At 46.8% G+C, this 27,890-nt stretch overlaps 1 protein-coding gene across 1 annotated transcript in view; it reads right to left on the bottom strand.

Annotated features, from left to right (window-relative positions):
• Positions 1 to 27,890, bottom strand: part of LOC308379345 (alpha-1,6-mannosylglycoprotein 6-beta-N-acetylglucosaminyltransferase B-like) — a gene marked incomplete at both ends in the record, with an annotated part of 127,970 nt that overhangs the window by 63,755 nt on the left and 36,325 nt on the right. The window contains 5 exons of the mRNA XM_080856435.1: positions 4,672 to 4,841; positions 12,694 to 12,858; positions 19,938 to 20,108; positions 21,340 to 21,416; positions 23,418 to 23,527. Coding sequence (XP_080712561.1) covers positions 4,672 to 4,841; positions 12,694 to 12,858; positions 19,938 to 20,108; positions 21,340 to 21,416; positions 23,418 to 23,527 — 693 coding nt within the window. The remainder of the gene's footprint in view (positions 1 to 4,671; positions 4,842 to 12,693; positions 12,859 to 19,937; positions 20,109 to 21,339; positions 21,417 to 23,417; positions 23,528 to 27,890) is intronic.

The raw sequence follows: 27,890 nt of genomic DNA, 5'->3' as shown, positions 1-27,890 counted from the left end.
GATTTGTGAGCAGACGCCTAAATCCCTCTCAGTAGTTTCTCTGTCTCAGCTACCCAGCGCCACTGTTTTGTGGAAGTTATAAAGCCTAGAAATGACTGAGCCCCTCCGGCATGTTTACTGTAGCGCGAATCAAACAAACAAGACTGATTAGTTTTCCCTTCCCCTTTCATTTAGAGTCCTATTGTGGGTTTTACTCGGCTAACTCCAATCACAATCTGGATCTCATTTTTCAAATCAACGGCAGTGTTTATTTCAGGGTGTCGAGGTCCCGAACCTGAGAAGAAGAAAACTAGCGCTGCTATGTCTCATGGGACTGATGTTATTTAGGGGGGGCAGGTACAACTAAACTCCTGAGGCTCTTAATTTCTATTGGTTGAATCACGTCGATAAAGCCGGAGGGGGGTGCACTGAGGTAAGACGAGAGTGAGCACGATCAGCTAATTTGTTCAGCCACTGATGTGTTAGGCATGGGGAAGGAATCAATAAATCCTCCATAGAAAATCAGGCCAGAATCATAAGACAGGAAGAGGGGCGGGGGGGGGGAGAAAAAAATCATAATTGCATCTTTCTGACAGTGAAATTGTGTTTCATAGTACATCAATAGGATCAAAATACCAATTTTCTCCATCCGACTACAGTGGGCGCCGAGGGAAATTACATTGAAAAGTTGCAGTTTTGAAAAGCCACACATAAAGAGGTGGCGAAAGCTTTTGGGGAGAACTCAGATGTTCAGATGAAGGGTCCTGTGGCATAGAGGCCGGGCTGATAAGTGCCATATTGTCAAGAGTTTATGATGAAATGGTTACCTCACACACAGCGCACAGATATACAAAAACATACAAGACCACTTGCATAAAACGCACACACTCTAGCTTGCCCACACACACACACAAAGACACACACACACACACAAACACACACAAAGACACACACTTGCATGAACATACAACAACTCACAAATGCTGGAATATAAGTACACGCATATACACACAAGCACACACATACATATACATATACATATACACACACAAACACAGACTCCCACATGCACACACACACACACACAAAGCAATGGCCTGTAATAAACTCTGTCCAGCCAGCCCTGCTAAATCACTCTCAGATTTCCATCACGCCACTTCCCTCGAAATGATGCTTGCTCTCCTCCGCGGCCTGCACCCCCCTGGGGCCAGCTTTTTAGCGCATAGGATTCCCATTCAACAAATGCAGCGGGTAACATGGTACAATCACTCAGAGAAGAGAAGGAGCTAGCGTGAGTGGGGGAGAAAGAAAGAAAGAGAGAGAGAGAGAGAGAGAGAGAGAGAGAAAGAGAGAGAGAGAGAAAAAGACAGAGAGGTTGGGTCCACTCGAGCCTACGTAACACTAGCCTGGTAGAACCAGACCCTAATTCACAAATTCACTTTGAGTTAATTTTGAAACCATTGGACCAGCCTTTAACCAATCGCAATGACCCCTATGGGGTTGCTACACTTCCCACTTCGCCAGTAACAGTGCAAACTGATAAAGTAGCCTTTTCATAAACCCCCGTTAGCAGTAAAGAACCAATGTCTTTGACCTTGACGAATAAATATACACGTTCTTCTTGCTCCGGCTTCAATTCGTCGATGTTTGCTAACAAAGGTACAACTGTTCATATGATTTGTCTAGCTCTGGCACTGCCACCATTGCGGTGACTACATTTCAAACAAACACTTAATTTCAACATCATCGCACTAAGCCACCCCCACTTGTCGCTGATTGGTCTGCCCTTCGGAGCGGCGGAGCGATCTATCTCGCAAAAAGCGGGCAGAGCCAGGATAGCGTGACACTGAAGCGCCAACCCAGAAGACATGTTTACTGAAGGACTGCCACCGCATCACTGCGACAGCACAGCTTTACTGCCACAGCACGGCATCAATGTCAACAGCAGCTCTTTCCTGCCATAAGATGTGAGGTACGTCTAGCAGGACGGAATGGAGAGGGTCTTCCATGCTTTATGTCCACAGTACACACACCTACATTTCATGCATTCAAATCTGCCAGCAAGGATGGGCAGAGGAAAAGAGATTGAGAATTTAAAGCAACCAAAGAGACAGAGAGAGAGAAAGAGAGAAAGAGAGAGAAAGAGAGAGACTGATAGAGAGAAAGGGAGAGATTGAGAAATAAAAAGATTCAGAGAGAAAGAGAGAGAGAGAGAAAAGACAACAAAAGAAAACCTTCCATAAAAATGAACCTTGGGTACTCAGTTCTTTATACTACAGACTCCCCTTCCTCCCCTGGCTGTGTTGTGCCCTGAGGTCAATAAGAGGGAGCCAGATGATTGAGTCGGTCCCCCTCCACCCGTGTACTGATGAGAGGTCTCTGCTCTCTCTGCCCTACAGGTGCTGATACACGGCCATCTATCCCACTGTTTGGGGGCAAATAGAGAGGCATGGGGGTGCGGGCGGGATGCCGGGGGGGGCTGATGATGATGTGTGGTACATCTCTCAAAACAATGTTGTTGTCACTGACAACCATCCTCCCCTCTTGGCACAACGGAACCTTCCAGGGCACTCCCTCCTGTCGCACGCGTGTGTCCATAAAACAGGAGGGAACGAGAGCTGCCAGCGCTTCTGGGGTGACTGATGGTGACACCCGCGCTGCACGAGGCCTCCTGCATGCTGATTTAATGCCATTTACCCATGCTGCCTTGGGGCCACCCGCACGTGTGCCAACGGTTAACGGACGCCCGTCGAGGAGAGGAGACGACACAATTTGATGAGTTGGCCCGTGCTAGACCTCTTACATCTCTATCAGTGACTAGTAGGGGTGCACGATTCAGAAAATGTCACGATTCGATTCGATACCGATTTTTAGGCTCACGATTCGATTCAAAATCGATTTTCGATTCAAAAACGATTCTCGATTCAAAAAAATTGATTCACAGTATGTTAATGTTAGTGCTGTCAAACGATTACAATATTTAATCGCGATTAATCGCATTTTTGTCATAGTTAACTCAAAATTAATCGCAAAAAAACCCCAACATTGCCAAACAGGGCGGTACAAAATAAAATTATAAAGTGCACATTTCAGACTCCGCCTATAGTGCAGTTAAACCATGGCTTAATATTTTCTTTTTTTCAAGTTTGCTGTGAACATAGAAGTCAGGCCTCTTATTTCAAAAACAATGAACCGTAACAGTTAGTTTACCAATAAAAGGTAAGCCTACTACTTCTGTGCTTTCAGCCAGCTGCCTGTTGACATTTTCAGACAACAGTGAAGCTGGCTTCTTTTGCACAACACAACTTTTAAAGGTAAACTTTCTATTCAGAAGCTTTTTATCAACCATTTCGCCGTATCGCGCTCACCGTCACTCAAACCGTAACGTTAGCCTACTACACAGTTTCCGAAGCCAAAAAAGAACGTTAATCTTAGAAAAAATGTTTTTTTAATTTGAATCGATTTTTGGGATTCTATGAATCGATTCTGAATCGGAAGCACTTGAATCGCGATACGAATGTGAATCGATTTTTTTGCACACCCCTAGTGACTAGGTCTGTAAAAATGCCTAAGACATATGAGTGTGTATATGAATGGGTCTGTGCATGTGCACGTGTCTGCGTATGTCTGTGTGTGTGGGGGGGGGAGGGTGTTTGTGCTTGTGTGTGAGTGTGTGTGTGTCTGGAGTGACAGCTCTGATTTAGCAAGCCCTTTTCGTTTCTGCTTTGGTAGCCAAACGTGGCGCTGCCTCCTCTCTCTTTCTCTCTCTCTCTCTCTCCTCCGTCAGGCAGACAGATTTACGCCCGCCAAGCTCATGTCTGCATCATTTAGACGAATAAAAAGGCTGCTGACTTGCCGGCGGGATACAAAATGATACGGCGGGGAAAGTAACAACAGCTCACGAAAAACACTGGATCAATAGCGATCGATACCGCCTCTAAATAAGTCAAGTTTAAGAGGCCAAAAAAAATACATATGTCCTGCAGCCAGAGCATGCGTTTTATATAGAGTGCCGTCTGTATTTTTGGAGTGAAGCCATAAAAGGGACAAAACTGCATCAACAGCCAGTCATTTTCCCCATGGGGGGACGAGTGGACAAGACAGTACAAGCATGAATCTCTCCTGACCAGTACCCCTGTCCCCTGGTCTAAGGCATCACTGGTTACCACAGTGTCTGCTAGAGAGGGGGAAACTCACACCTGCAGAGTTGCTGCAATGTAGACTGGATAGAAAAAGCAATAAATGAAAATGTCTTCAAATATTCAAATACTGATTTCTTCCACACTCACAGAGAGAGAGAGAGAGAGAGAGAGAGAGAGAGAGAGAGAGAGAGAGAGAGAGAGAGAGAGAGCTTTGTTTGGTTATATAGTCCCTGCGGCTCTTTTTAATGAAATCAAATAAATAAGTGCATCTCGAGTGTCGAGAATCTTTCATTCTACTGCAGCGATCACCACGGTGGCACAGAGGTTCACCTTGACACGCTTAAAGAGCCTTTGTTTTTCAAAGGGCACCTGCTGTGAGCTTCACACATTCAGAAAACAACAGCTCGGGCTCCGGAGTAGCTATTTTCTTCCTTCGCTCAATTACACCTTGTATATCCGCAACCTTGCATTAGCATCGAACACCACAGAACACCTCGGAGAAAGACAAAAAAACAACAGTATGCACGTTCAGCACAGAGCATAGACTCACCCCTGAAGCTCCTTGACCGAGACGGAGATCTTGAGGTTGTGTCCGAGCACGTAGAGGGCGGTCAGGATGTCGGCCCACTGCACCATCTCTCCCAGGGGGCCCCCCTTCAGGACCTTGGGGCTGAACACGTCCCCAGACTCCTCCGTCAGGAAGCCCACGTGGACCAGGATCTGCCCCCGCGGGAGGAGGAGGAGGAGGAGAGGATGAGGAGGAGGAGGAGAAGGAGGAGGGGGGAGGAAGAGGGAGAGACAACAAATTAGACAAGGCTCGATGAAGGACAGGAGAATAAAGGAGACAGCACACAAGAGTTGAAATTCATGGCTCCTGTGGAGTAGAGAAGACGAAGAGGAGAAAAAGGAGACGGCTGGTCGAGAGGGACGATAGGGGGGAGAAGATCAAACTTGACGGGGAAACTTTACTTTGTGTGAACAACATGGCCGACTGACTCCACGCTTCATAGAGAAACAGCGTGTACACCCTTTTGAGCTCCTTATCGAATTGAAACAATTGCTTTTGGAGCTGGGATCGTCTCAGCTGCATATGAGGGTTATCCCCCACCGAGAGAGGGAGAGAGAGAGAGAGAGAGAGCGAGAGGGAGAGGGAGAGAAAGGGAGTGATATTTAAGACAAAAGTAACAGTGATGTTGAGAGAGAGAGTGAGAGAGAGAGTGTGACAGAGAGGAGAAGTGAAAGAAGAGGAGTAAGCGAGTCCAGCTGTCTGAGGGACTCTGAAGTGATTAAAAGCTTCCCTCATTCAGCAGTGAAGCACCTCATTAAGCTTCTATAAGAATCCTCCTCGTCCTCTCTCTCTGCTTGCTCTCACTCCCACTCCCTCTCTCTCTCCCTGCTCTCTCTCTTACTCCCTCTCTCTCTTACTCCCTCTCTCTCTCCTGTGATGCCTGAATTGATGCACATTTCTGAGCTGCAGCATGAGACTGTTCTGCGTCCCCTCTGTACCAGCGCTTCTAAGCGTTTGTTTGTAACCATACAGACATGAGACGCGTTGGATGATGACAGACATCCCACAAGTCAAACAGAAAGCATGAAGTGAACTGGCATTGCATTTACGATGGTTCCGTTTTCATTAGAGTACAATAAAATACAAAAGTGAGTGAGTGGAAAACGACAGAACACAATCAAACGCATTAGAGCTGATAGAGATAATACAGGAGGAGATATAACACAGTTAGCAGTCTAGACTGGAATACAATCAAATCTAATTAGGGGACAATTTTTTTCCATTACGCAGTGAGAGATTTTCTTCTTTTCATCTTCAGGCACAGAAAGTTTCCCAAATCGTTTCTTTCTTCGGCTTTGAACTCTGTCTAGCCACTAATGGGCTGACCAGAACACAGCAGGAACCATGACACAGCAGGAACCAGAACACACCAGGAACAATGACACAGCAGGAACCATGACACAGCAGGAACCAGAACACACCAGGAACAATGACACAGCAGGAACCATGACACAGCAGGAACCATGACACACCAGGAACCATGACACAGCAGGAACCATGAATCAAACAATAGCCTTTACAGTGTGTCTCGCTCATCTAATGTCCGTGGTCTATTAACTCTCATTTTATAGCAAACACAAATCAAATGTAATTACATCATGGGAGGGGGTGGCAGGGGGGTGGGGGGGGTTCAGGGCCAGAGAACATCTCAACCCTTGGGTGAAAGACGGGGATGGGGGGGGGGGGGGGGTTACTGTACCATGCCTGTGCTACTGCTGTAAACTGCATTTTTATAACCTGTCTGTCACACACACACACACACACTCACACATGCACTGGGACACATGAACGGTTCATATCGAGACACATTCCAGAGGGACGCATGAACGGTTCATATCGAGACACATTCCAGAATACAATCTCTAAATAAGCAATATACTGCACGCATAGCTATACAGTGCCATGCTATGTAATTTATAAGTTATACAATGCTATGCTATATTATGACAGTTTGCAATGAAATGGTATTTTCCTATGCTGACAACAGAAGCAAAACTAAGCCAAGCATACCGGCAACAAAAATAATCTAATCTGTCAGCACAGTAGAAAATCTCACAATGCTAAATCATCTGATGAAAAAAAACACCTTGTTGATGTCACTCTATTACTTTGTAGAGCTGCCACATACCTTAATTGAGTTGTCTAAGATTGAATGGGTGCATGTTGTGGTATTTTCACCAGCAGGTTTTTTTGGCAGCTCATACCTCGTAGAGTATGTGGCTTTGCTTTGCTCTGCTCTCTGTAAAAGAGCTCTGAAACGCTTTTTCAGTCTCTATGGCGTTGCCTGTAATCCAGAGCCTCCTCAAACAGAGAGCTAAAAGGAAGAGAAGGAAGGTAAAAGGGAAGGGGGAAATGTAGCGAAAAGAAAACCTTTCTAATAAATCCTCCCTCAAATTTCATACCAACGCAATAACAGACATTCTTCTCTGTCGTTAGCTGTGTCTTTTTCTCTTTCAGCCCATTCTGCTTTCTCTGAGAGTCAGCTGGGAGTTATCAGGCTGGGGGACAATGGAGGGGGGAAGCTGGGGGGGGGTGGTTCATTTGGCCTTGTGTTCCTCCCCGAAAGCCTGTTCTAACAGGTGACAGAGAGAGAAAGGTGCGGCAGGAGTGCGGATCTTTCTGCACGCTGCAGATCAAAACACCTTTGCAGAGGTACACCTGGGGATTGAGCTGGGGAACAGGGATGAGAGACCAGAGTGAGAAACGTGTCAGAACACGGAGAAGAGAGAGAGATGAGAACCTCAAAAAATACACCAGTGTGTGCCGCACGCCTGCAGTACCTTATGTCCTTATTATACACTATGTAGTATATCTACTGGGTCTGTCTCTCTCGCTGTGCTCACCTCAAAACAATCCCCTTATTCCCATGCTAATGAATGCACTATGAAATAAAAAACAAGCTTCTTTAAAATTGTCTTAAAGGTAGAACGTTCATGGGTTCTCCTTATGGGAACCAAAAGACAAACTCTTTTATTTTGTCTGCCAGTCTTAGACAGGGAGGGCGCTGGGGGAGATGGGGGAGGCTGGGGCCTCTGAGTGCTCGCCAAGCCGTGGCCGAGCTGGCGAGATTGGGTGCCCAGCCGGAACCGCGGGTATCAGCAGCGCAGCCGAGTGTGGAGTGGTTCGGCGCTGGGCGTGAGAGATAAGTCATTGTTCGCGCCGGGAGAGTGCCAGCGCGGCGTCACCGGCCTTGATCACGACCGATGCATATCATGGCCGACGGTGGATGACCTTGGTGCCGGTGACATGTTTGTGCAGCTCCACGCCGAAGTGTGTGTGTGTGTCTGTGTGTGGTTGTGTGTGCCTGTGTGTGGGTGTGTGTGTGTGGAGGGTACTCAAGCTTGGATGTAGGGAGTGGGAACAGCAGGCTGCTTGGCAGAGAAGTCTCTATGACGGCCTGTCAGAGAACAGAAAGCCATCAGCTAGCTTAGTGGGACGCTGGCGGCATAAGAATGCTAATGACGCTGAGATGCAGAGGGCAAGGGGAGGGAAGTGAGGTGGGCACAGGTCACACAGGAGGGGGGATTGGGGGGAGGGAAAGGGGTTTCAGCTATGGAGCTCATCGCTAACCACGTCTGGTGTTTCACGGGGACGTCCGTGTGATGTGGGGCAAATGGCCACCCCATCCAACCTCCTCATCAGGGGGGGCACAGATGTCCGAGAATGACCCACAAGCTGGCATCGTAACCCACCCATCCCTTACCACCCCCACACCCCCTCCCCAGCTGGCACGAGGGCACCGATTCCCCCTTCAAATCGAAGCTCCTGTCACCCTCCCTTCGCACAAGCTTCTCTATCTGACCTCAGGTTAATGTCCTCCTGGGCGACGGGGTCAGCCTCTCATCTGAGACGTGGTTCAGAAAATACACCTCCGCACACAACTCCTCTGAGAGGTGCCACGTGGGCGCCATTGGTATTCCTGGCCACGAGGCCTCGCTCACTCGCTCAAGAAATTCATTTGCGTCTGCTCACTCGCTCGTGCTCGTTAAATTGTCTCAGTGATGTCTCACTAATTAACACAAATAAGCCCACTGAAGAGGAGTTTACACAGATGCGTTGGCTCTCGTGAATGGAGAGATGGAGAGGGGATGTTTTTTAGGCTCTGACAGACAGCCAAGTCCACAGACAAAGTGGATTATACATACCCAAGGCTAATAACTAAGGGGGTATAAAGTGTTAACCTTCTGAGGCTGAAGATAGTCTGCCCACCCACGCAATATTATATGTAAAATGTACATGGAGAGACGGCTGATTTGTTTTTCTTCTTCAGTCATTTGCCTTTACCTTCTGGTGTCTGAATTTGCCTTTCATAACATGAGACCACTGACATTTCACTAAATCTCTGTGACCTTCAACCACCATATCCATCATTATCGATTTAGGAGGGACATGCCCTGTTAGACCTTCCTTCCATGTGGACCATAAAAAGGTTAAAATCTCTCTTTGAGAAGATGACAAGCGGCTCCTTCATGAAAGGACACCACCCCCTGAATTCACTCTACAAATCAATGTGTGGAGTATTCAAGAAGGTTTTATGTTTAAAGAAAAATATCCTGGGTACACAAGTCTAGATTGTTCTACAGAACAGAATGCTGTTCTTTTTTTTGTGCATCCCCACAAACTGATCCCGGGTCAGGATCAAGGATATGTAATTCATTAGGGAAGCTGTCATGTCCTCCGCAGACAAAAGACCAGGAGAGGACGTGCCCTGCCAATGCATCTCCCCATGTACCCAAGCACTGTGTTACTGGATAATAATAACACTGAAGGACTACCCTCTCACTCTCTCTTGTTTCCTCTCTCGCTCTCGCTCCCTCATTCCATTCTCCCTTGGGGAGCTGCTTCCCACCCCCTCCGAGCCGGGGCTGATGGGTAGAAAGAAAGGCGACCCTTGGCAACCGTGCTGTGAGCAGCCAGCAACCGAGCTGTTCTCAGTCCACTGCCCAAACACGTATCCTGTATTATTACAATTCCAGGAACAAAATAAACAACAACAAAAACGTGGGGTGGGGGGACTGAATTACAGCCAACTACTGAAATGAAAAACACTCGCCCCCATCGAAGAGGAAGAGTGAATGAGCGTACCTAAGGGTGGACCGCAGCTTTTTTTTTTTTTTTTTTTTTTTGTTGTGCGCGTCTGGGTTGCTGCTGCAGAACGGAGCTGAGTTTTACTGCAGCTTCCTTTCTTTACAGCTGATGACTGGCTTCAGTGCTTTTTGTGTGTATGTGTGTGTGTGTGTGTGTGTGTGTGTGTGTGTGCGTGCGCGTGTGTGTGTGTGTGTGTGTGTGCGTGCGTGCGTGCGTGTGTGTGTGTGTGTGTTTCCAGAGCAGGCAGCATGTGGAGAAAAACAGATAAGGCTTCCCGCTGACTGCATAGTGAACAAGGACTTAATCTGGCCAGTCCACTCCATCCAAAAGTGTAAACAAACAACAACACCACTTTTCCACACACACACACGCACGCACGCACGCACGCACACACACACACACACACACACACACACACACACACACACACACACACACACACACACACACACACACACACACACACACACACACACACACACACACACACACACACACACACACACACACACACACACACACACATATCCCATCCCTGCCCCAGCACCCTGTGGTGAGAATGGAGCTTATTTATTTTATTTTAGTGTGCATCGTGTTTGCGCGGTGCATGAAGGAAGTTAACGATCTGTGATAGTGGGGGCTCCCCAACCACCCCTCTTCACAGATGGCAGGGGTGGTAAAGAAACCTCACACACACACACACACACACACACACACACACACACACACACTCACACACACACATTTTCTCTCCAAACCCCAACCCCCATCCCTCCTCCACCTCCCCCGAGTCAGGCCTTAATGAGGACGGATGGCCAGGCGTGGAGCCCCACACCCACTCACCTCCCGAGAGAGAGAGACAGAGAGAGGGAAGACCGAGAGAGAGACAGAGAGAGAGAGAGAATCAGGCAGGCAGGCATGCAGGCAAAGGGAGACGCTGCAGGGGCTTCACAACGCACCTCCTCACCCCCACATCCCCCAACACCTCCACCCAACCACCCCACCATCCAGGAGTGCCCCGAGACAGCAGTGATTTCTTTAATTGGCTGTGATTAATTGTGATCTCCCATCATCTTCGTCTACAAGCGGATGCTGGGAAGCAGGGAAATGAGGAGAGGAAGCAGTGGAGTTGGAGGGGGACGAGGAGAGGGACGAGGAGAGGGAGCTGTGGATGGACACTGTCCTCAAAGACCCATCGCTGATGTCTGCATGTCCCTGTTCTTTTACCCAAAGACTTTCCATCCTCCTGTTTGGATTTTATAAATTTTAAATGAAATTGATTTTGAAATTACTCTTACCAACATGTTAATATACCATATGTATGTCCATGTTTGTATGTACATGTTTGTAATACCTTTCTAATACATGCTTGATTGAAACTGCATCGTATTAAGTTCTATAACACTATATATTTCATATAACATTGTGTCACATGTTGTGAAGCAGAGGATCCATTTACCCATTCCCTCCTCTGTACTACTGAGGCTAGTGACAGCCAATTTAAGTGTCTAGGCTGTAAGGCGGTCTAAGTGAGATAAAGTGCCATGAGTTAGTAGTGCTGGCAGAACACCCATCTCCCCATCCTCTAGTGTGGAGGTGTGTTCCCCATCCCCCCACCCTCTAGTGTGGAGGTGTGTTCCCCATCCTCTAGTGTGGAGGTGTGTTCCCCATCTTCTAGTGTGGAGGTGTGTTCCCCACCCTCTAGTGTGGAGGTGTGTTCCCCATCCTCTAGTGTGGAGGTGTGTTCCCCATCCCCCCATCCTCTAGCGTGGAGGTGTGTTCCCCATCCTCTAGTGTGGAGGTGTGTTCCCCATCCTCTAGTGTGGAGGTGTGTTCCCCATCCTCTAGTGTGGAGGTGTGTTCCCCATCCTCTAGTGTGGAGGTGTTTTCCCCATCCTCTAGTGTGGAGGTGTGTTCCCCATCCTCTAGTGTGGAGGTGTGTTCCCCATCCTCTAGTGTGGAGGTGTGTTCCCCATCCTCTAGTGTGGAGGTGTGTTCCCCATCCTCTAGTGTGGAGGTGTGTTCCCCATCCTCTAGTGTGGAGGTGTGTTCCCCATCCTCTAGTGTGGAGGTGTGTTCCCCATCCCCCCATCCTCTAGTGTGGAGGTGTGTTCCCCATCCTCTAGTGTGGAGGTGTGTTCCCCAGCGGGTGGAGGTGTGTCCCCATCCTCTAGTGTGGAGGTGTGTTCCCCAGCGGGTGGAGGTGTGTTCCCCAGCGTACCATCCTTTAGTGTAGAGGTGTGTTCCCCAGCTGGTGGAGTGCATGGCTGTGTGGGGGATTTAGCCCCTGGAGGACCACTGACAGCTCTACTACATAAATGCTGTTATCAGCTGATGGGACTGGAAGCACAGTTACAACCTCCCCACAAACACAAACACACATGCAAGCACCCATACACATCCACACACACACACACAAACAACATACACACACACATGGCAATATGATCACACTCTGACTCCTGTCGGCTGTTAATTACTGATGATAAACAGCCCTACACAGCAACGCAACAAAAACAACAAAATCAATAAAATTGGTACGAGATTAACAACAGAGAGAAAACGAAACCTCACATGTTTCAGTCGGCAGACAGATAAATCAACCATGAGGATGGCTACTTTGGGGCATATTACCACGTCAGGTACGGAGGAGGGGCGTGCTTCTTGTGTGAAGTTCGTGATCACAGACAAATGGATTAAAACGTTTGAGATAGCGGCGTACCGTTGTTGGGTTTATTTGCTTTAGTTGAGTATGGTTTGCAGAGAAAAAAGTGTAGGCAACTGGTTTGATAAAGGAGTAGTAAAGCTCTCTCTCTCTCTCTCTCTCTCTCTCTCTCTCTTCTCTCTCTCTCTCTCTCTCTCTCTCTCTCTCTCTCTCTCTCTCTCTCTCTCTCTCTCTCTCTCTCTCTCTCTCACCTTCTTTTGTTCTCTCCAGCGGCGGTGGAGCTTGGAGTCCAGGCGCTGGGCGGCCGTGCTCCACTGTGCTGCCAGCCTGCGGATCCTCCTCTTCATGAAGCTCAGGGACTCCTTGCCGGTGCCGACCTGCTCCAGCAGAGACGACAGGTCCGTACGGAAGGCCGCCTGCAGGGGAGGGGAGAGACAGGGGGAGGGGGGGTAAGAAAATTATTCTATAGAAATAAATCCTTCCACAGACCAAGCCAGTCTGCTGAACTTTGGAAATCCTATACAGTGCTGAGGTCATGCCAGTGAAGCTTGACTCAGTGAATTAGTATGTGAGAGAGGAGGAGGAGGAGGAGGAAAGGGGCGATGAGGAAGGAAAAGACTGTGGTGACTGTAGCAAGATGGCAGATGGCAGAGGCAGCCTATGCAAACAGCTCGCTCCAGCACAACCACCCGGCGTGCTGAAGCCCTTAATGGAGGCTGGATTGAAAAGTCTATACCATCACTCATATTCCTCCTAGGCCAGAACAGAAGATTACACACTTAGCTTTTTTAAAACAAATGACATGAACCAATAGGGAAATATACTTCAATCAGCCCGGTTCCAATACATAAGGAATCCCACTACATCACAATGATCAGAACTGAAAGTGGGATAGTGCGGGAGCTGAATGGATTCCTGCCTTGCGGGTGAAATCAATTCTACCACGGGGAAAGCTCAGAGGGGTAAACAGAAATGGATATGAAATTACACTCACACTCCTTTCCAATATTCGATAACTTGGCTTGTGTTAATGTTATGTATGAGAAAATAATGCATGCGTTTCATGGGCACGTACAGTATGAGACAGTCTCAGTACAGAAGCACCTTCATTAGTCATCTATATCTTCTTCCATCTCTCACTCTCTCTCCTACTTGCTCTCTCAGTCTCAGGAGACTGTAATTTACAATTTAAAAACATATGCTTCCAGGAGGGTTGTGTATCACTGACGTGGCGTGCGGTAAATACATGTGTAATCAGGTCAGCTGGCCCAGACGGAATACCTGATCTCAGTACAGATGGACCTCCACTAGTCAGCCATAAATACGCTTCTTTCTCTCCCTCTCCCTCTCTCTCCCTCCCTCTCTCTCTCTTTCTCCCTCCCTCTCTCTCTCTCCCTCTCTCTCTCTCTCCCTCTTTCCCTCCTTCTCTCTCTCTCCCTCTCTCCCACTCTCCCTCTCTCTCTCCATCTCTCTCTCAATCTCCCTCCCTTTTTCTCTCCCTCCCTATACCTCTCCCTCTCTCTCCCTCTCTAACCCTCTATCTCTCCCTCCCTCTCCCTCTCTCTCTCTCTCTCTATTTCTCTCTCTCTCACAGGACACTGGGAGCAAGGGCAGGGGCGATTTTAGGATCTGGTCTTTAGGGGGGCCCAGCCCCCAGTGCTCACAGAGGCACATTATTTCTCGCTATATGAGGTGAACTAGTTAATTTATACATTTTCGAGCTGCAGTATTAGATTTGCTTTGAGTAGTGTTTCCCCCTGCAACAGTCAATTTTAAACTCTTCATTTCAAAAGACTGGCTTGAGATGGGTAACAGAGAGACTGAGACAAATATACCTGACAAAGGCGGAATAAAGATCTGTCCACTCACATCCCATTCACTTCACACAAAAACATACAGTAATAAGAACTAAGTGACTAGTATCTAAGCAACCTACTTCGGAAGAACCATCGGTCAGATTTTCCCAATTTTCATTAACATCTCAAAATGTCCGGTTTAACGTCGGGGAATTGCACTCGGCCGCACTCTTGACCAATGTTCCCTCTAATTTTTTTCAGCACTGAGCAAATATTTTTTATTCTGAGCGCACATTTCAGCACTGTGAGCAATTCGTAAACCACGCGACCTTACGAAAATGACCACGAGCCTGCGTTTGCCATAGGTTTCCAAAAAAGATGACAGCAAATACATCAATATGTCTACAAGGTTGATATTTATTCAATATCCTTTATAATGGCTGAACTTTGGAACATTTTAATGACGGTGTTTTACCAGTCAGTTTAGTTGAACTTAAAGAATCTTTGGTTGAAATGAAATAAGGTTTAGGGAGGTTATGACTGGTTCACTGGTTATGAATGATAATGATATATACAAAATAAAAGTATCCAAGTTGTTTAGTCATTTCTCAGCAGGTACAACATTTAAGTAGACCTTCATTGAAAGAAAAATGCTAATGCAGTGCTTTACAATAAATATAGTAATTATGGTGTACTTTTTCCTAAAGGGAACCTTTATAAAAAATGTAATAACTGGAGTGGTTTGCAACAAAATAAGCTACAAAACATGTCATTTGAATTACATTGAGGGAGCTAGGCCTATCTGGCTGTTTGGCTCATCTTGTCTGCAGGCCTATGGAAGACACACCTTTCTGACTAAACATATGTCAAAATGTTGTTGCAGTTATCAAGATCACTTTGAATAGGGCCTTATAGGTCTAATTGAAAATATTGGAAATTTCTACCTCAAATCTTCTCGCCTCACGAGTTTGTCTTAGTGGCATTCATTAGACTTAAACCGCTTTCACAGTCGGCGCTAGATGCTTGGAATGTGCCACAAATGTCGAAGTTGTAGGCCTACCAGATCTGAAAAATGCTCACTTTTCAGCGACCACCTCAATAACCATGAACTTGAATTCGACAAATGCGTCCCGGGACCGCATATTATGCTTCCTCCAGAAGCGCTTCGAACCCTTTCGCCAGATTGGTCACGTCATTCAGCGGGCATCCAAGTGCTCACAAACTTTAAGGACAAACAGAATAATGTCACTTTTGTTCACTGCACGTTTTCCCACTAGCGAACTCTTTTCGCGTTTGCCTCCGAGCATATCTAAATATGTCTGAAAGTTTTATCCTACCTTAGTCAGTTTGGATTATTTCATGTAGCCGCTCATGTTTTAAACGTTAGGCAGACCTTTTTCTGGGGCACCTGCTCTGCCTTTCTTTTCGTCATGGTAGCCTATAACTGCTGGAGCAGAGACCGGCAAGAGAGCTAAAGGAAATGTTGTATGTAAACATTCTAACGCACATCCGGCTTGGTTGTCAGACAAGTCAGTATTTGAAATGTTTATTACCTAGCCTACATCCCCTTTGATGCTCAGATGTTGCGCGGGCTCTTCGACTGGCCTGCGTGTCGAATGTAGTTGATAAGTGGACGAGTCATAAGCCTCGTTTGAAGCAGCGTTGCCAGACATACAAGGTTGCCAGATTGGCCAGTGCAACCAAAGTATTGCGCGATGGCAGAGCATGATTTTCGCATAATATAATATTTTTAAAATGTGCTGAGCCAGGTAGGGCCAAGCTATCTCACGGTGGGGCCATGGCCCCACTAAAAATAGCCTAAACTCGCCCCTGAGCAAGGGAGACGTGTTGGGTTCTCTGTGGGCTCCCCAGAGAGGATTGTATAGCGCAGACGGTGCTGTACAGTAAATAACCGTTTAATCAGGTCAGCGGGCCCAGACTGACTACCTGGGGACGGGGGGACCTGCGTGACTGCCGCTCTGCTGCGCTGTGTGAAACGGAGAGGAGAGCCGCCACGCTGTGGTATATGGATCAGAGAGCCCCCGTAATGTGGGCCACTTGCCAAAGTGTTTAATGTTTACAGACAGAGAGTGAGGTGTAGGAGAACACACGGAGAGAGTATGTACTGGCACACAGAGAGCACACAAATACACAGAACATTAGGAAACCACACACACACATTCCTAAACTTACACACACACACCACACACCACACACACACACACACACACACACAAACACACTCCTCCACTTACACTCAAAAATGAACAAAATGAACAAAACAAGAACAAAAGAGATGTAAACAAAGAGCAGAGGAGGAGGTGTGACCATGCAGAGAAAGAGAGATTGCAAGCATATACACATTCAGTAAAACAAAGAACCAAAAACATGTATACAAAGACAATGTACACCAACAAACACACACACACACACAGACACACAAACACACACTCCTCCACTTACACATTATAAAATGAGGAACAAAAGAGAGATCTGGATCACACAGGGGTGATTAATTGGGCGACTTGCCAAGGTGTTTTGTAGGCAGAGGGGGAGGCGTGCAAGAGCATGCAGAAAAAGAGAGACTGTGTAGAAGCACACACACATAAACACACACACACACAAACACACACACAAACACCACACACACACACACACACACACACACACACACACACACACACACACACACACACACACACACACACACACACACACGCACGCACGCACGCACACACACACACAGTGAATTGGCAAAGCACAAAAACAGTTCAACCTGACATGACCTACAGAAATACACACTCAGGTTCTCATTATCTGTGACACTAAAAGGCCCCAGTTCAGTCTCCCAGCTCCCTCCAGCTCAGGCCCCAGAGTGTCAGTGCAGACATGGGGACACCTTAGACTTGGACATTTCAGCCCTCACAACACAGTTCTGAGATCAGCACCAGGGAGATCAAGAACAGCACCAGGGAGCTCTAGAACAGCACCAGGGAGCTCTAGAACAGCACCAGGGAGATCTGGAGCTCATCTCTGCCACGCATGTAGAACGCTCGAAGGCTAGAAGGAAAGGTACAGCTGAAATGAGAGACAGAGAGACAGAGAAAGAGACAGGGGGGTGATAAGGAAGAGAGAGAAAGAAAGAGACAAAGGGGGAACCAGAGGAGATGGAGGAAAGGGAGGAAGGAACAAAGAGAGAGAGAGAGAGAAAGAGAGAGAGAGAGTACCGCCCTCCAGGAAGAGAGCGTGGGGGCCAAAAGAAAATGACTGAACAAAATCATCATCATCATCATCATCATCATCATCGCCTACTACCCCTTCTGGCTTAGGCCGCAAACAAGAGTTCTCCAAGCATCTCGGTCCTGAGCGAAATGAACGCAGTAAAACAATCATCTTCATCAAGCCCGGGTCAGGCAGAGGACAACAGCAGTGCATATGCGGTGTGCATCCACTCCAATGACTCCTATCCAGCGTGACACCTGCTCCAGGTGAGGTCCCGGGCCAGCAGATGAGGCAGCAGCCGTGACCCCGTGACCTCCTGCTGATTGCAGGGACGCAGGCTGCTGACACACAGCCCTCCAGGTGGAACTACATGTGGACGGGGCCACGCGGGACTGGGGAAGCAGTTCACAGAGCATCACCGCTGTGGTGTGTGCATGCAGAATCTGGTACAGAGCTCAACGATTTGGCTCCAAGGTTAGGATTAAATCTATGGGTGTTTAGAGACTTAGCTGAAAAAGAGATATGGAAACACCGTTATCAGGGAGGTGAGGGGCTAACGGAGTGTGGTATTCAGTATTCAGTGCGACACAGCAGGAGCACTTGATACAACTGATTAGGGGGGCATTTCTCAAGGGCGTCCTTGTGGAACAACCATGGAACTGAGAGCGAGAGAGAGAATGTTCAAAATTATAGGTAGTTTCTATCAGTTCACATTTCATGTTTGAGGGCGGAGCTCAGGTAGGAGAATCAGGTGTGGTGCTGTTAAGTCATTAAGACACCTGCAACAAGAGCACATGTGGTAAGACTGAGCACCCTAAACCCAGACCATGACTCCTCTGAGTGTAAGACTAGGCACCCTAAAACTAGACCATGACTCCTCTGAGTGTAAGACTAAGCACCCTAAAACTAGACCATGACTCCTCTGAGTGTAAGACTGAGCACCCTAAACCCAGACCATGACTCCTCTGAGTGTAAGACTAGGCACCCTAAAACTAGACCATGACTCCTCTGGGCCCTATTTGAACGATCAGAAACGCAAGTAGGACAGCGCCAAACGCAAGTAGCTGTGTGGGCGGCTCTATGGCGCATTTGCTATTATAACGGCGGAAAAAATACACTTGCGCCCGGCGCAAATGTCAAATGGGTTGGTCCAAAAGAGGTTACTCAGCCATAGGTGTGGTTTGGGCGTAATATGCAATAAACCAATCAGAGCGTCATCTCACATTCCCTTTAAGAGCGAGGAGCGCATAGCGGCTTGTTATTATAATGGCGGAATTACCTGGAGGAAGACCGTGAGGCCACCAGAACGTGTGTTACCAGAAACAATCACGGCAATATTTTCCCATGCTTGTTTGGAGAAATGTTTCTACTTTTCATTTCTCGTTTGTATTTTTCAGTTACTAGCATTCGTTTTTTGGTGGCAACATATTTGAAATAAAAGTCACAAAAACATACCGATGTTTTGGGTTCACCCTCACTTAATCACTAGGTTATGTATGCATGGTAATAATATTGCACCCATCGGCACATGCAGTTCAACCTCACGTCTTCTAAAGTCCTCTAATCTATCCTCATTTATGTCATTGACACATCCATGATTCATGGCAATGTTGTGTAAAACACTGGGGGGGCACGTATGTGAATATGGGTGCAGTCTATAGCGCCAAGGACGCCAGGGAACCCATACTTCTCCCAGAACGCCTGCTTAGCCCCTCTCCTGGCTGTCGGGTGTTACGGGAAATTTTATGAATTCCCCAGCATGTCGAACTAGACCTGACGTAACTGCATGTATAGCCGAACTTATTGCAGACTGTGATAGGGACAGTGTGCGTCTGTCCCCAGCTCATCTGCCAGGAGATGGCAGACATCAGAACCGCCATTACAATTAACCTGAATCATTTGGGTCAATGTGTACGCTAGATGTATGCCTATTTTTAAAATATCTTGGATATGGATATCACAATGATTTCCTCATGTGGTAAATACTTTATTTTCCTTGTAATTATATATGGCTTGCCAAAAAATTGGTGTAAATCTCTCGAGTAGACGAGAGAAGTAAAGTGTAGCCTACTGTGCGGCCAAGCACCCGTCCTTAAAATAGCGTCTGAATACGTGCCACAGACTCTACACAATGCGCCTCTGACATTAGACTAGGTTTTTTCTGGTCAACGGCGCACTGTCGTTTTGAAACTGCAAAATACCAGTTCATTTCGACGCGCAACTCTGGAGGGAAAATCCCGCTGTACGCCGGGTGCAAGATAGGAATGTTACATGCGTCGGTGACAATGTCAATTGCGCTGGGTGCAAGATAGGGCCCTCTGAGTGTAAGACTGAGCACCCTAAACCTAGACCATGACTCCTCTGAGTGTAAGTGTGTGAGGTACTGCAGCCTGTGGCTCATCCTTATGTCCTCAGATGCTCAATTTGATCCAGGCAGTGCTGGTAGGTTGGGACGTGGTTGCTGGAGGGCCTCTCACCTGTCTCTTGGTGGAGCTCTTCTTCGGAGTGGGTGGGGTTGTGTGGTTCCTCCAGGCCAGCGGGGGGCAGAACCACTCCACCTCACTCAGGTAGATGAGGAAGGAGCAGTCCGAGCCGTCCACACCGTAGAAGGCATAGCAGGGGTCAGAGGTCCACCTGGCGCGCATCCACTGAAACATTCAGTAAAGGTGTGGTGGTGGTTAGCACACTAAAGCAATAGAAATGCCTGCACTTGGTGTGGAAAACACTGTTCCTGAAGATCCTCCCTGCTGCAGAGTTTGGCTGCGACCTTATATATGCGTTATCAGGAATATATTAACACTTACACCATGGTGACAGGAAATATTCTTTTCTGATTGGCTGGCAGGTGTCCCAATATTCCTCTATAAAGGGACACTAATGAAGCAGATCTGGTCAAAAAAAAGTTTAATCACTGTACTATATCAATACTCTGGAAACTTTGCATGGTAACTATAACAACCAAAGTTAATAACGTTTAATTGAAAGGTGCCTATGTGCTCTGCCTCATCCAACATTTTTGTATAACAGGACACCTCGGCAGCCATTATCACTTACATCTCTCTGGAGACAGCCATAATGACATCTGGACTAAATATAGGTGGGAATGAATATAATATTAATGGCATTTGACATTTCTAAACCAACCCACACACCTTCCGGAGGTAAGCCTTGAAGGAAGATAGAAAGTGTTTGGCAACAAGAAGAGGGAAAGGGGAGAGGTGGGTCTTCCGACGCGCCTCCAGTCCTTATTTTCCATGAGTTATCTAGACTGAACTGAACTCGCTGGTGCATTAATCACGTCTGGTCCCATGAGACTAATTGCAACCCAAATACAACTCCCCTGCACCAGCTGATCAGGCTAATTAAGGCCCTCAGTTGTATTACTACAGTAGTAGCAGTAGTACCGCAGAGTCTTACAATCAGATGTTTGATTTGGATGCTAACTAAAACCAGAGGCGATGTAGATGTCTCAGATACCCTGGGGCTATATGCTCTAACTCCAGAGTGTAATCAGGCTGATCCTCACTCTTTTAGAACTGCTACAGGGCTGCTGGGTGGAAAGAAAACATGAGATGTGACGTGAGATATCCCCAAAGATAAATGTAAAGGGGTCTTTCAGAGATTTAGGCAAAGTGCCTGGAAGGTGTTTTGGAAGTGGTGCCATTCATTCATTCATTCATTCATTCATTCATTCATTCATTCAATCATTCACTTATTCACTCATTCATACATCCATTCATGCATTCATTCATTCATTCATTCATTCATTTATCCATCCATTCATTCATTCACTCACTCGTTCATTCATTCACTCATTCATTTGTTCATTCATTCATTCATTCATTCACACATTCATTCATTCAGAATAGTGTGACTTACTTCCACTTTTCCCGGACAATCTGGGTAGCGAGGATCTCTGGGAATTTCACACTGGCCCGTCGTCCCATCTCTGACAGCTACGGAGAGAGAGGACATCTTAGTCCCGTAGAGTCAACCTCATAAAGATGCATGATGGTGTCACAGGGGCAACATGGCTGAATTTGATGGAGATATATGACCTCACTCCCACTGCCTGCATGATGCATTATGCACTGGTTGATATAACTCTGGAGCTAAGATGACACGGACGAGCATAATACATTAATCAAGAAATATATTCCCTAGTTGTTGCCACACCGTGAGCTAGACGAGGGAGTGCTATTTTGTGAAAAATGAGAATCTCAACAGCATCTAATATTAGACCTTGTGTTGTCACATCATCCATATAACATGTTTCACAGAGCATGCAGATATATCTCACTTTCAAGGTACCTGCCCTGTATGGAAAGCGAAATGAACCAGTGTAAGGAAAGACAAAGAAAAAGAGAAAGAAAGAGAGAGAAAAAAGAGAGAAAGAAAGAGAGAGAGAAAGAGAGAGAGAGAAAGAGAGCGAGAAAGAGAGAAAGTGAGTTCCCAAATGATTTACTCCACCGAGGGAATCCTGGTACTCATTCGGACCGCAGTCATCACATTAATTGCTCCATTGGCTAACAGGCCTCTCAGTAGGCAGGGGCGGCCAAGAGAGGAGGCTGGGGGAATGCACCACTACTACATCACGGAGCTCCTCTCCTACTGCCTCTCATTTCCCTAATGGGAGACAGAGAGAGGACTCCTACAGTCCCCACAGTGCCTGCACACAGCTCTGGGAGAAAGACATTGTGTATGCGACTCCATTACTAGAGCAGTGACAATTAAAAGTGTCTGGGCCTAACTATATATATGTGTGTGTGTGTGTGTGTGTGTGTGTGTGTGTGTGTGTGTGTGTGTGTGTGTGTGTGTGTGTGTGTGTGTGTGTGTGTGTGTGAGTGTGTGTGTGTGTGTGTGTGTGAGTGTGTATAAGTAAACCCAGTTGAGTGTGACAATGAGAATAATAATGTAACAGGAAAAAAATATTATCCGAAAGGGTTTTATATTTATAAAATTATATATATATAGTCCTCTCTCTGTCTTCTATATAGAGTATATATAGTATATATATATATAATATAAGTACACCCAGTTGAGTGTGACAATGAGAATAATAATGTAATGGGGGGGGAAAAAAATGAACCGAATAGGCAGAAGAAGACACGTGCTGCATGTTGGCCTCCGAACTCCGACTCTGAAGTGAGTCACGAGCGAATCATGTTTGATCGCCGTGCCAGCGCTCGCCCCCTTCGTTCCTCCATCATTACACAGAATCTTCCCCCTCACACACACAAGAGCACACAGAACAAAAAGGCAGCAAAAGAATAAAGGGAACTTGTTTCGCACAGGAACTGTTAAGTGGGAAGCAGATGAAACTGGTGTGGAGGGCTCTGGCCATGCCAACTAGTGCAGAGGAGGAAGAAGAAGGAGGAGAAAAAAAACGTTGAGGAGTAAAAATACATCTGCATCAACTTGGCCTGGAGAGAATAATTGATGGTATGATTAAAGCACAGCAGTGGACTGTGAGGCCTCGGTCCTGGCATGCGGGCAGAGCCATAAAGTGAAGGAATGGAGTGGAAATGCGAGTTGACTTTAGACCTCATTGAATCTTGTCTCCCACCCTGTGCGCCCGCCACAGCGTGCTTAATTTGTTTTTATAGGGGCACAGGCTGCATTTATTTCCTCACATTGAGGGAATTTGCTCCACAAATCACAGAGTGCGCCCCATCCCTCACATCCAAGCGGTTTTCTTTTACGCAAGCAAGCGTCTACAGGCAGCCGATGTATCACGCTTGAAAGGCAGAACTGTTCGCCACACACACACGCCAATAACCATGGGAATCCAATTCTATTTGAAAAGCATCAGAAAAAAACTACAAGCACGCACAGGCAACCATTTGTATGATAATGCTAGACCATAAAGATAAAGTAAACAAAGTACATAAGAATAGATAGTAGTAGATAAAGTAAATAGGGCTACATCTGACAAAAGGTCCAAAGAGCTAACCAACCTCTCCCTGCTGCCATGCTGTTCTGTAGAATCTGCTCCACCCGCACCGCCATGTTGGACACGTTCTGGGCGATGGCCTGAATGCGCTCCACCAGTCCTGCTGGCTGCATCCTGACAGGTCAAAAAACAAAGCACACACAAACACACACACACACACACACACACACACACACACACACACACACACACACAAACAAACATAAATATCAACTACCAAGGAAATGTCACACAGGGCCGCTACTATGTACATGGAGGGCACACACTGTGCGTAGGAGACCAAGAGCACTGAAAAGCACCAAAAATAAATAAATTTATATAAACTAAATGGATAATAATAATCAACAGCCTACTATACTTATTCTTATATTTGACCACAGTAATAACATGAAGGATTGCGGTGTCCCCTCCTCTCTCCCTGTGGTTTGTTTTGATTGCACCTGACAACCCTCACAGTGACCATAAGAAGGCTAAAGACTACAATTAATGAAAGAAAATTGTGGAAAGGCAAACATATTCAGGAAAAGAAAAGAGAAAAAAACCTTCAAGGTGACTGTATGTTGAATGTATGTCTGAAGGTGTTAATACTTAAACTCCTGGAACATTTAGCAAAATGTGCTATTTGAAATTCCAATGGCATAAAGAAGAGAATATCTATAGCCTGTAAGAGGAAGGCCCCATTTATTTATTTACTTCTGTTGCGTCCACATTTGCGTAAACGCTTTTTGTGTTATTGGCTTTTTATAATTTATTAAAAAAGCTTGACATTATTACTAAAAAATATTATAACTAATGTTTGGAGGGTGGAATCAGTTTCCTGTGTGCAGATTAAACTCCAGCGAGGCACAAACCCTGCTTCAGGACTCAGGTTAAACCAGTGAGTCAACTGTGTGGGCTGCTGGCAGAGATGTGGAGAGATGCACACATGCATGTATAACTTAAAGGCCCTGGGAGACGTGTACTCTGGCCTGGCTGAGGTCCGAGAGGTCGTCCAGGTTACTCAGGCACTTGGGGGTATAGCACACACCCACGCACATACAAAAAAAGGCCTGACCCCAACTTCTAAGGTCCTTCAGCTCATAAAGTACATCAAGTTCACATGTGTCTGTCTTACATAATTAGCTAAACAAACTGAGAAAACAAACAGGCTACAGGGTAAAGTTATGGGAGACTAATGCGTTGAGTAGACCCAGAGGAAATCTAATCAGTCAGCCGGACTCCAGAGAAACACCGGTAAGCAGTTTCAAAAGCACTGAATCATTACTCCAGGCATACCTGGAAACACAATCCAACGAGCATGAGAGCACAGTGAATACCCTGCAACAAATAAAATGATCTGCAACTCAATAAGCGCAAGTCGATACACACTGTAATTTGTCCAACAGGACGCTACAAGGCGACTAAAGAGATTAGCATTAGCTAACGAGCCACTTCCTGTGAAACCTTCCTGCCTTCTGCTTCCCCCTATAAAACAAACACAGACACTAATTGTGAGGCACTTAGATGAAGCGTTAAATAGAAAAGGTCCCACACTATCGATACAATTTCTGCCCTGGAATAAGACTCCCCTGTGTTGCAAGCCATACTGAATGGCAAATGGAAGGACAGGAGGGAGAGGGGATGTTGGATAGGGGCTTTTATAGAAGGGCTGGGAGATACTGGCCTTAAAAGGCCAATTTGGCAGGAGATCGTGAAGCGAGGCATTATGCTATGAGGTAGCTACAGGCCTGGGGTGACACAGGGTATGGCTAATGGGTAAGGCTCCAGCACCCCTGAGTGGAAACTCTTGTCTGGTGGGCAACTGAGAGAGTTAAACAGCTAAAATCCTCTCTCCCCCTCTTTATCGCTATCTCTGTCTCTGTGTGTGTCTGTGTGTTCTTTGTGTGTGTGTGTGTTTGTGTGTGTGTGTGTGTGTGTGTGTGTGTGTGTGAGTGTGTGTGTGTGTGTGTGTGTGTGTGTGTGTGTGTGTGTGTGTGTGTGTGTGAGAGAGTGTGTGTGTACACTTTGCATTAGCTCTCATGCAAAGGATTACCAGATGCAATGGCAATGAAATTCAAGGGAAGAAGGACTGGACTCCCCTACCTAAATGGTTGGGTCCGGATTCCCCCACCCCTGTGGAGGGGTCCAATTACCTCTTAATTGGACCAAGGTGGCCCTACTTAAGGTGCACCTCATTGTTTAAGAGGGGAGGACAGACTGAACCTGCTGGATGGAGCTTGGAGAAGGTACTAGACCAAACCTGAATGCTCAGAGGGGTACCTTGTCTAGTATTAGGCTTTAGCATGTTCAGTTTGTGTTTGTATGTTTTGGGGTTTTTGAAAAAAAAAATGTAAATACATGTAGCTATTTTTATGGAAGCCACTGTCTCCTGCGTCGTGTGTTCGTGCCTGCAACCCCATTCTACCAGGCTACATCCCACATGGTGATGTAGCCGGCCTGGGCCTTTCTCACAGGAGATTTGACCAAATTCACACTGACTACCAGTTTGAAGTCAGGGCCTTGTAGGAGAAGTCTACAAGAGGGGACTGAAACAAAAACTTGTGGCCCAGCTATTTAATTCATAATTTAACATTTTTGCTTCTGCTTATTGGACACACATGGAGATGCGTGTTGATGATAAACTAGAACATTCTTTAAAAACATGTATTTTTACACTCCCCAGGAGATATGTAACTGGAAGTGGAAGATATGTACGACTGGAAAGGTCATTTGCACACAAAGTATTTGAAATAAACAGGCTATCATCCCAAGACGCCACTTTGCACGAGCTGTCTGTCTGGCTTTGCATAAGAACGAGGTTACGGTGCCAGCTATTTTGATCACCACCATTTTCTTTTAGCAGACAATCATGTTGTCCTTTCGGCACACATGGCCGGCCCGAGGAGCACCCGTCCTGATGGATGCCTCTCTGTCTTCAGGTCCGTGTCCTCTGCGTACGCAAGTCTGCCAAACGACATTGATTTCCCCTTTAGAAAGCCACTGGGTCCCACCGGCGGCGGGCTCCTTCTTTTAAAACTATCTCCCTCCAGCGCCTCATTTCAGAGTGAAAACCCTTAATTATCATTTGAGTTGAACTAAATCCCCCTGGTAGTGGGAACTATTCAGCCCAGTCCCCCTTTCAACAGCTCTTCAAGAGAGTCCCCTCAAGTGCCCCACGATGACCTTCCTAACAGCAGACTGTCAGGCAGGAGTGATCCCTGGGGAGGATACTCTGGGTCGTGCTGCCCGCTGAGGGTTGTGGCCTCTCTGACTGTCCCTGCTGCCACCCCACACCCATCACCCCACCCCCCACCCCATCCTCCCAGCCTGTCAACAGCAGCTGCCACAGGGGAGCAGAGAGAGGGGAAGAAGAAAGAGAGAGAGAGAGTAACAGGAAGAGAGAGAGAGAGAGTTAGAGAAAGAAAAAGATATAGAGAGAGTTACACATAGAGAGAGAAGTAGTGAGGGAAGGAGAAGGAGAGCGACACAGAGAGAGAGAAGGGAAAGTAGAGTATACAGTATGTGTGAGTGTGCGTGACAGAAAATGCATCCTGCATTGTGTTCAATGGTTCTGGTACCGTCAAGCCATTTAAACCCATCAACCAGCGCTTGAAAGTAACATTACCTAAATGTCAGATAATGGCAGATTGTGTGTGTACGCAATAGCTGGTATCATTGTTTGTCAGGAACATGGAAATAAATGTCAAGCACTGAACTGAATGGTGCAGAGAGGGAGTAAGAACAAGCAGTAGCTTAAATAGACTGACAGTCACGCTCAGCTAGCTCCTTCGCTCGCTGCCGAGCATGGGCGCTAAAGGTTCCCTGTGATTAGCTTGCTGTCCAAAATAGTGGGAGCAAGCTACTTGAGCTGTGAGTCTTAGACGACGACTTCAGTCTTAGCTGAAGGAAGGGGGACTAGAGGGAGGGGAAGCTTGAGGAACATCTTGTCCATCAGTGTGGCCGAGAGTGTTTGACACTTTCACTGTCATTAATAACGCCATTGTGTGACGCTAACTAGCAAATCACGCTAGTCTTGGCGATGGGCACACCACAAGCGTATATCTTTGCCTTCAAAGGGATTGCCTGAGCCGAAAAGAGAGTTCTACCCCTTTGCTATAGTGTTCTGTGCGCGCTTATTAGCACATAATGGGCAGAGAGGAGTAGGGAGCTAATGCTGAGCCTTAATGTGATGGAGCTGCCTGAGGCACAGCCTGCTCTCACGGACGACCCACATCGCCCTGTGAGGAAGCTGGGAGATTGGGTGAAAAGAGCACTCTTGCTCTCTCTTGCTGTCTTTCCCTGTCTCATTCTCTCTCTCTCTCTCTCTCTCTCTCTCTCTCTCTCTCTCTCTCTCTCTCTCTCTCTCTCTCTCTCTCTCTCTGTCTCTGTCTCTCTCTCTCTCACTCTCACTCTCACTTGCTCTCTCTTTCTCTCTCTGACTCTCCCTCTCCTTCTCCCCAGTATCATACTCTTCCTATCTCTCTCTCTCATTCTTTTT

Source organism: Sprattus sprattus (assembly GCF_963457725.1).
Source record: "Sprattus sprattus genome assembly, chromosome: 1".
NCBI lineage: Eukaryota > Metazoa > Chordata > Actinopteri > Clupeiformes > Clupeidae > Sprattus > Sprattus sprattus.
This window is presented reverse-complemented; position numbering and strand designations above follow the sequence as displayed.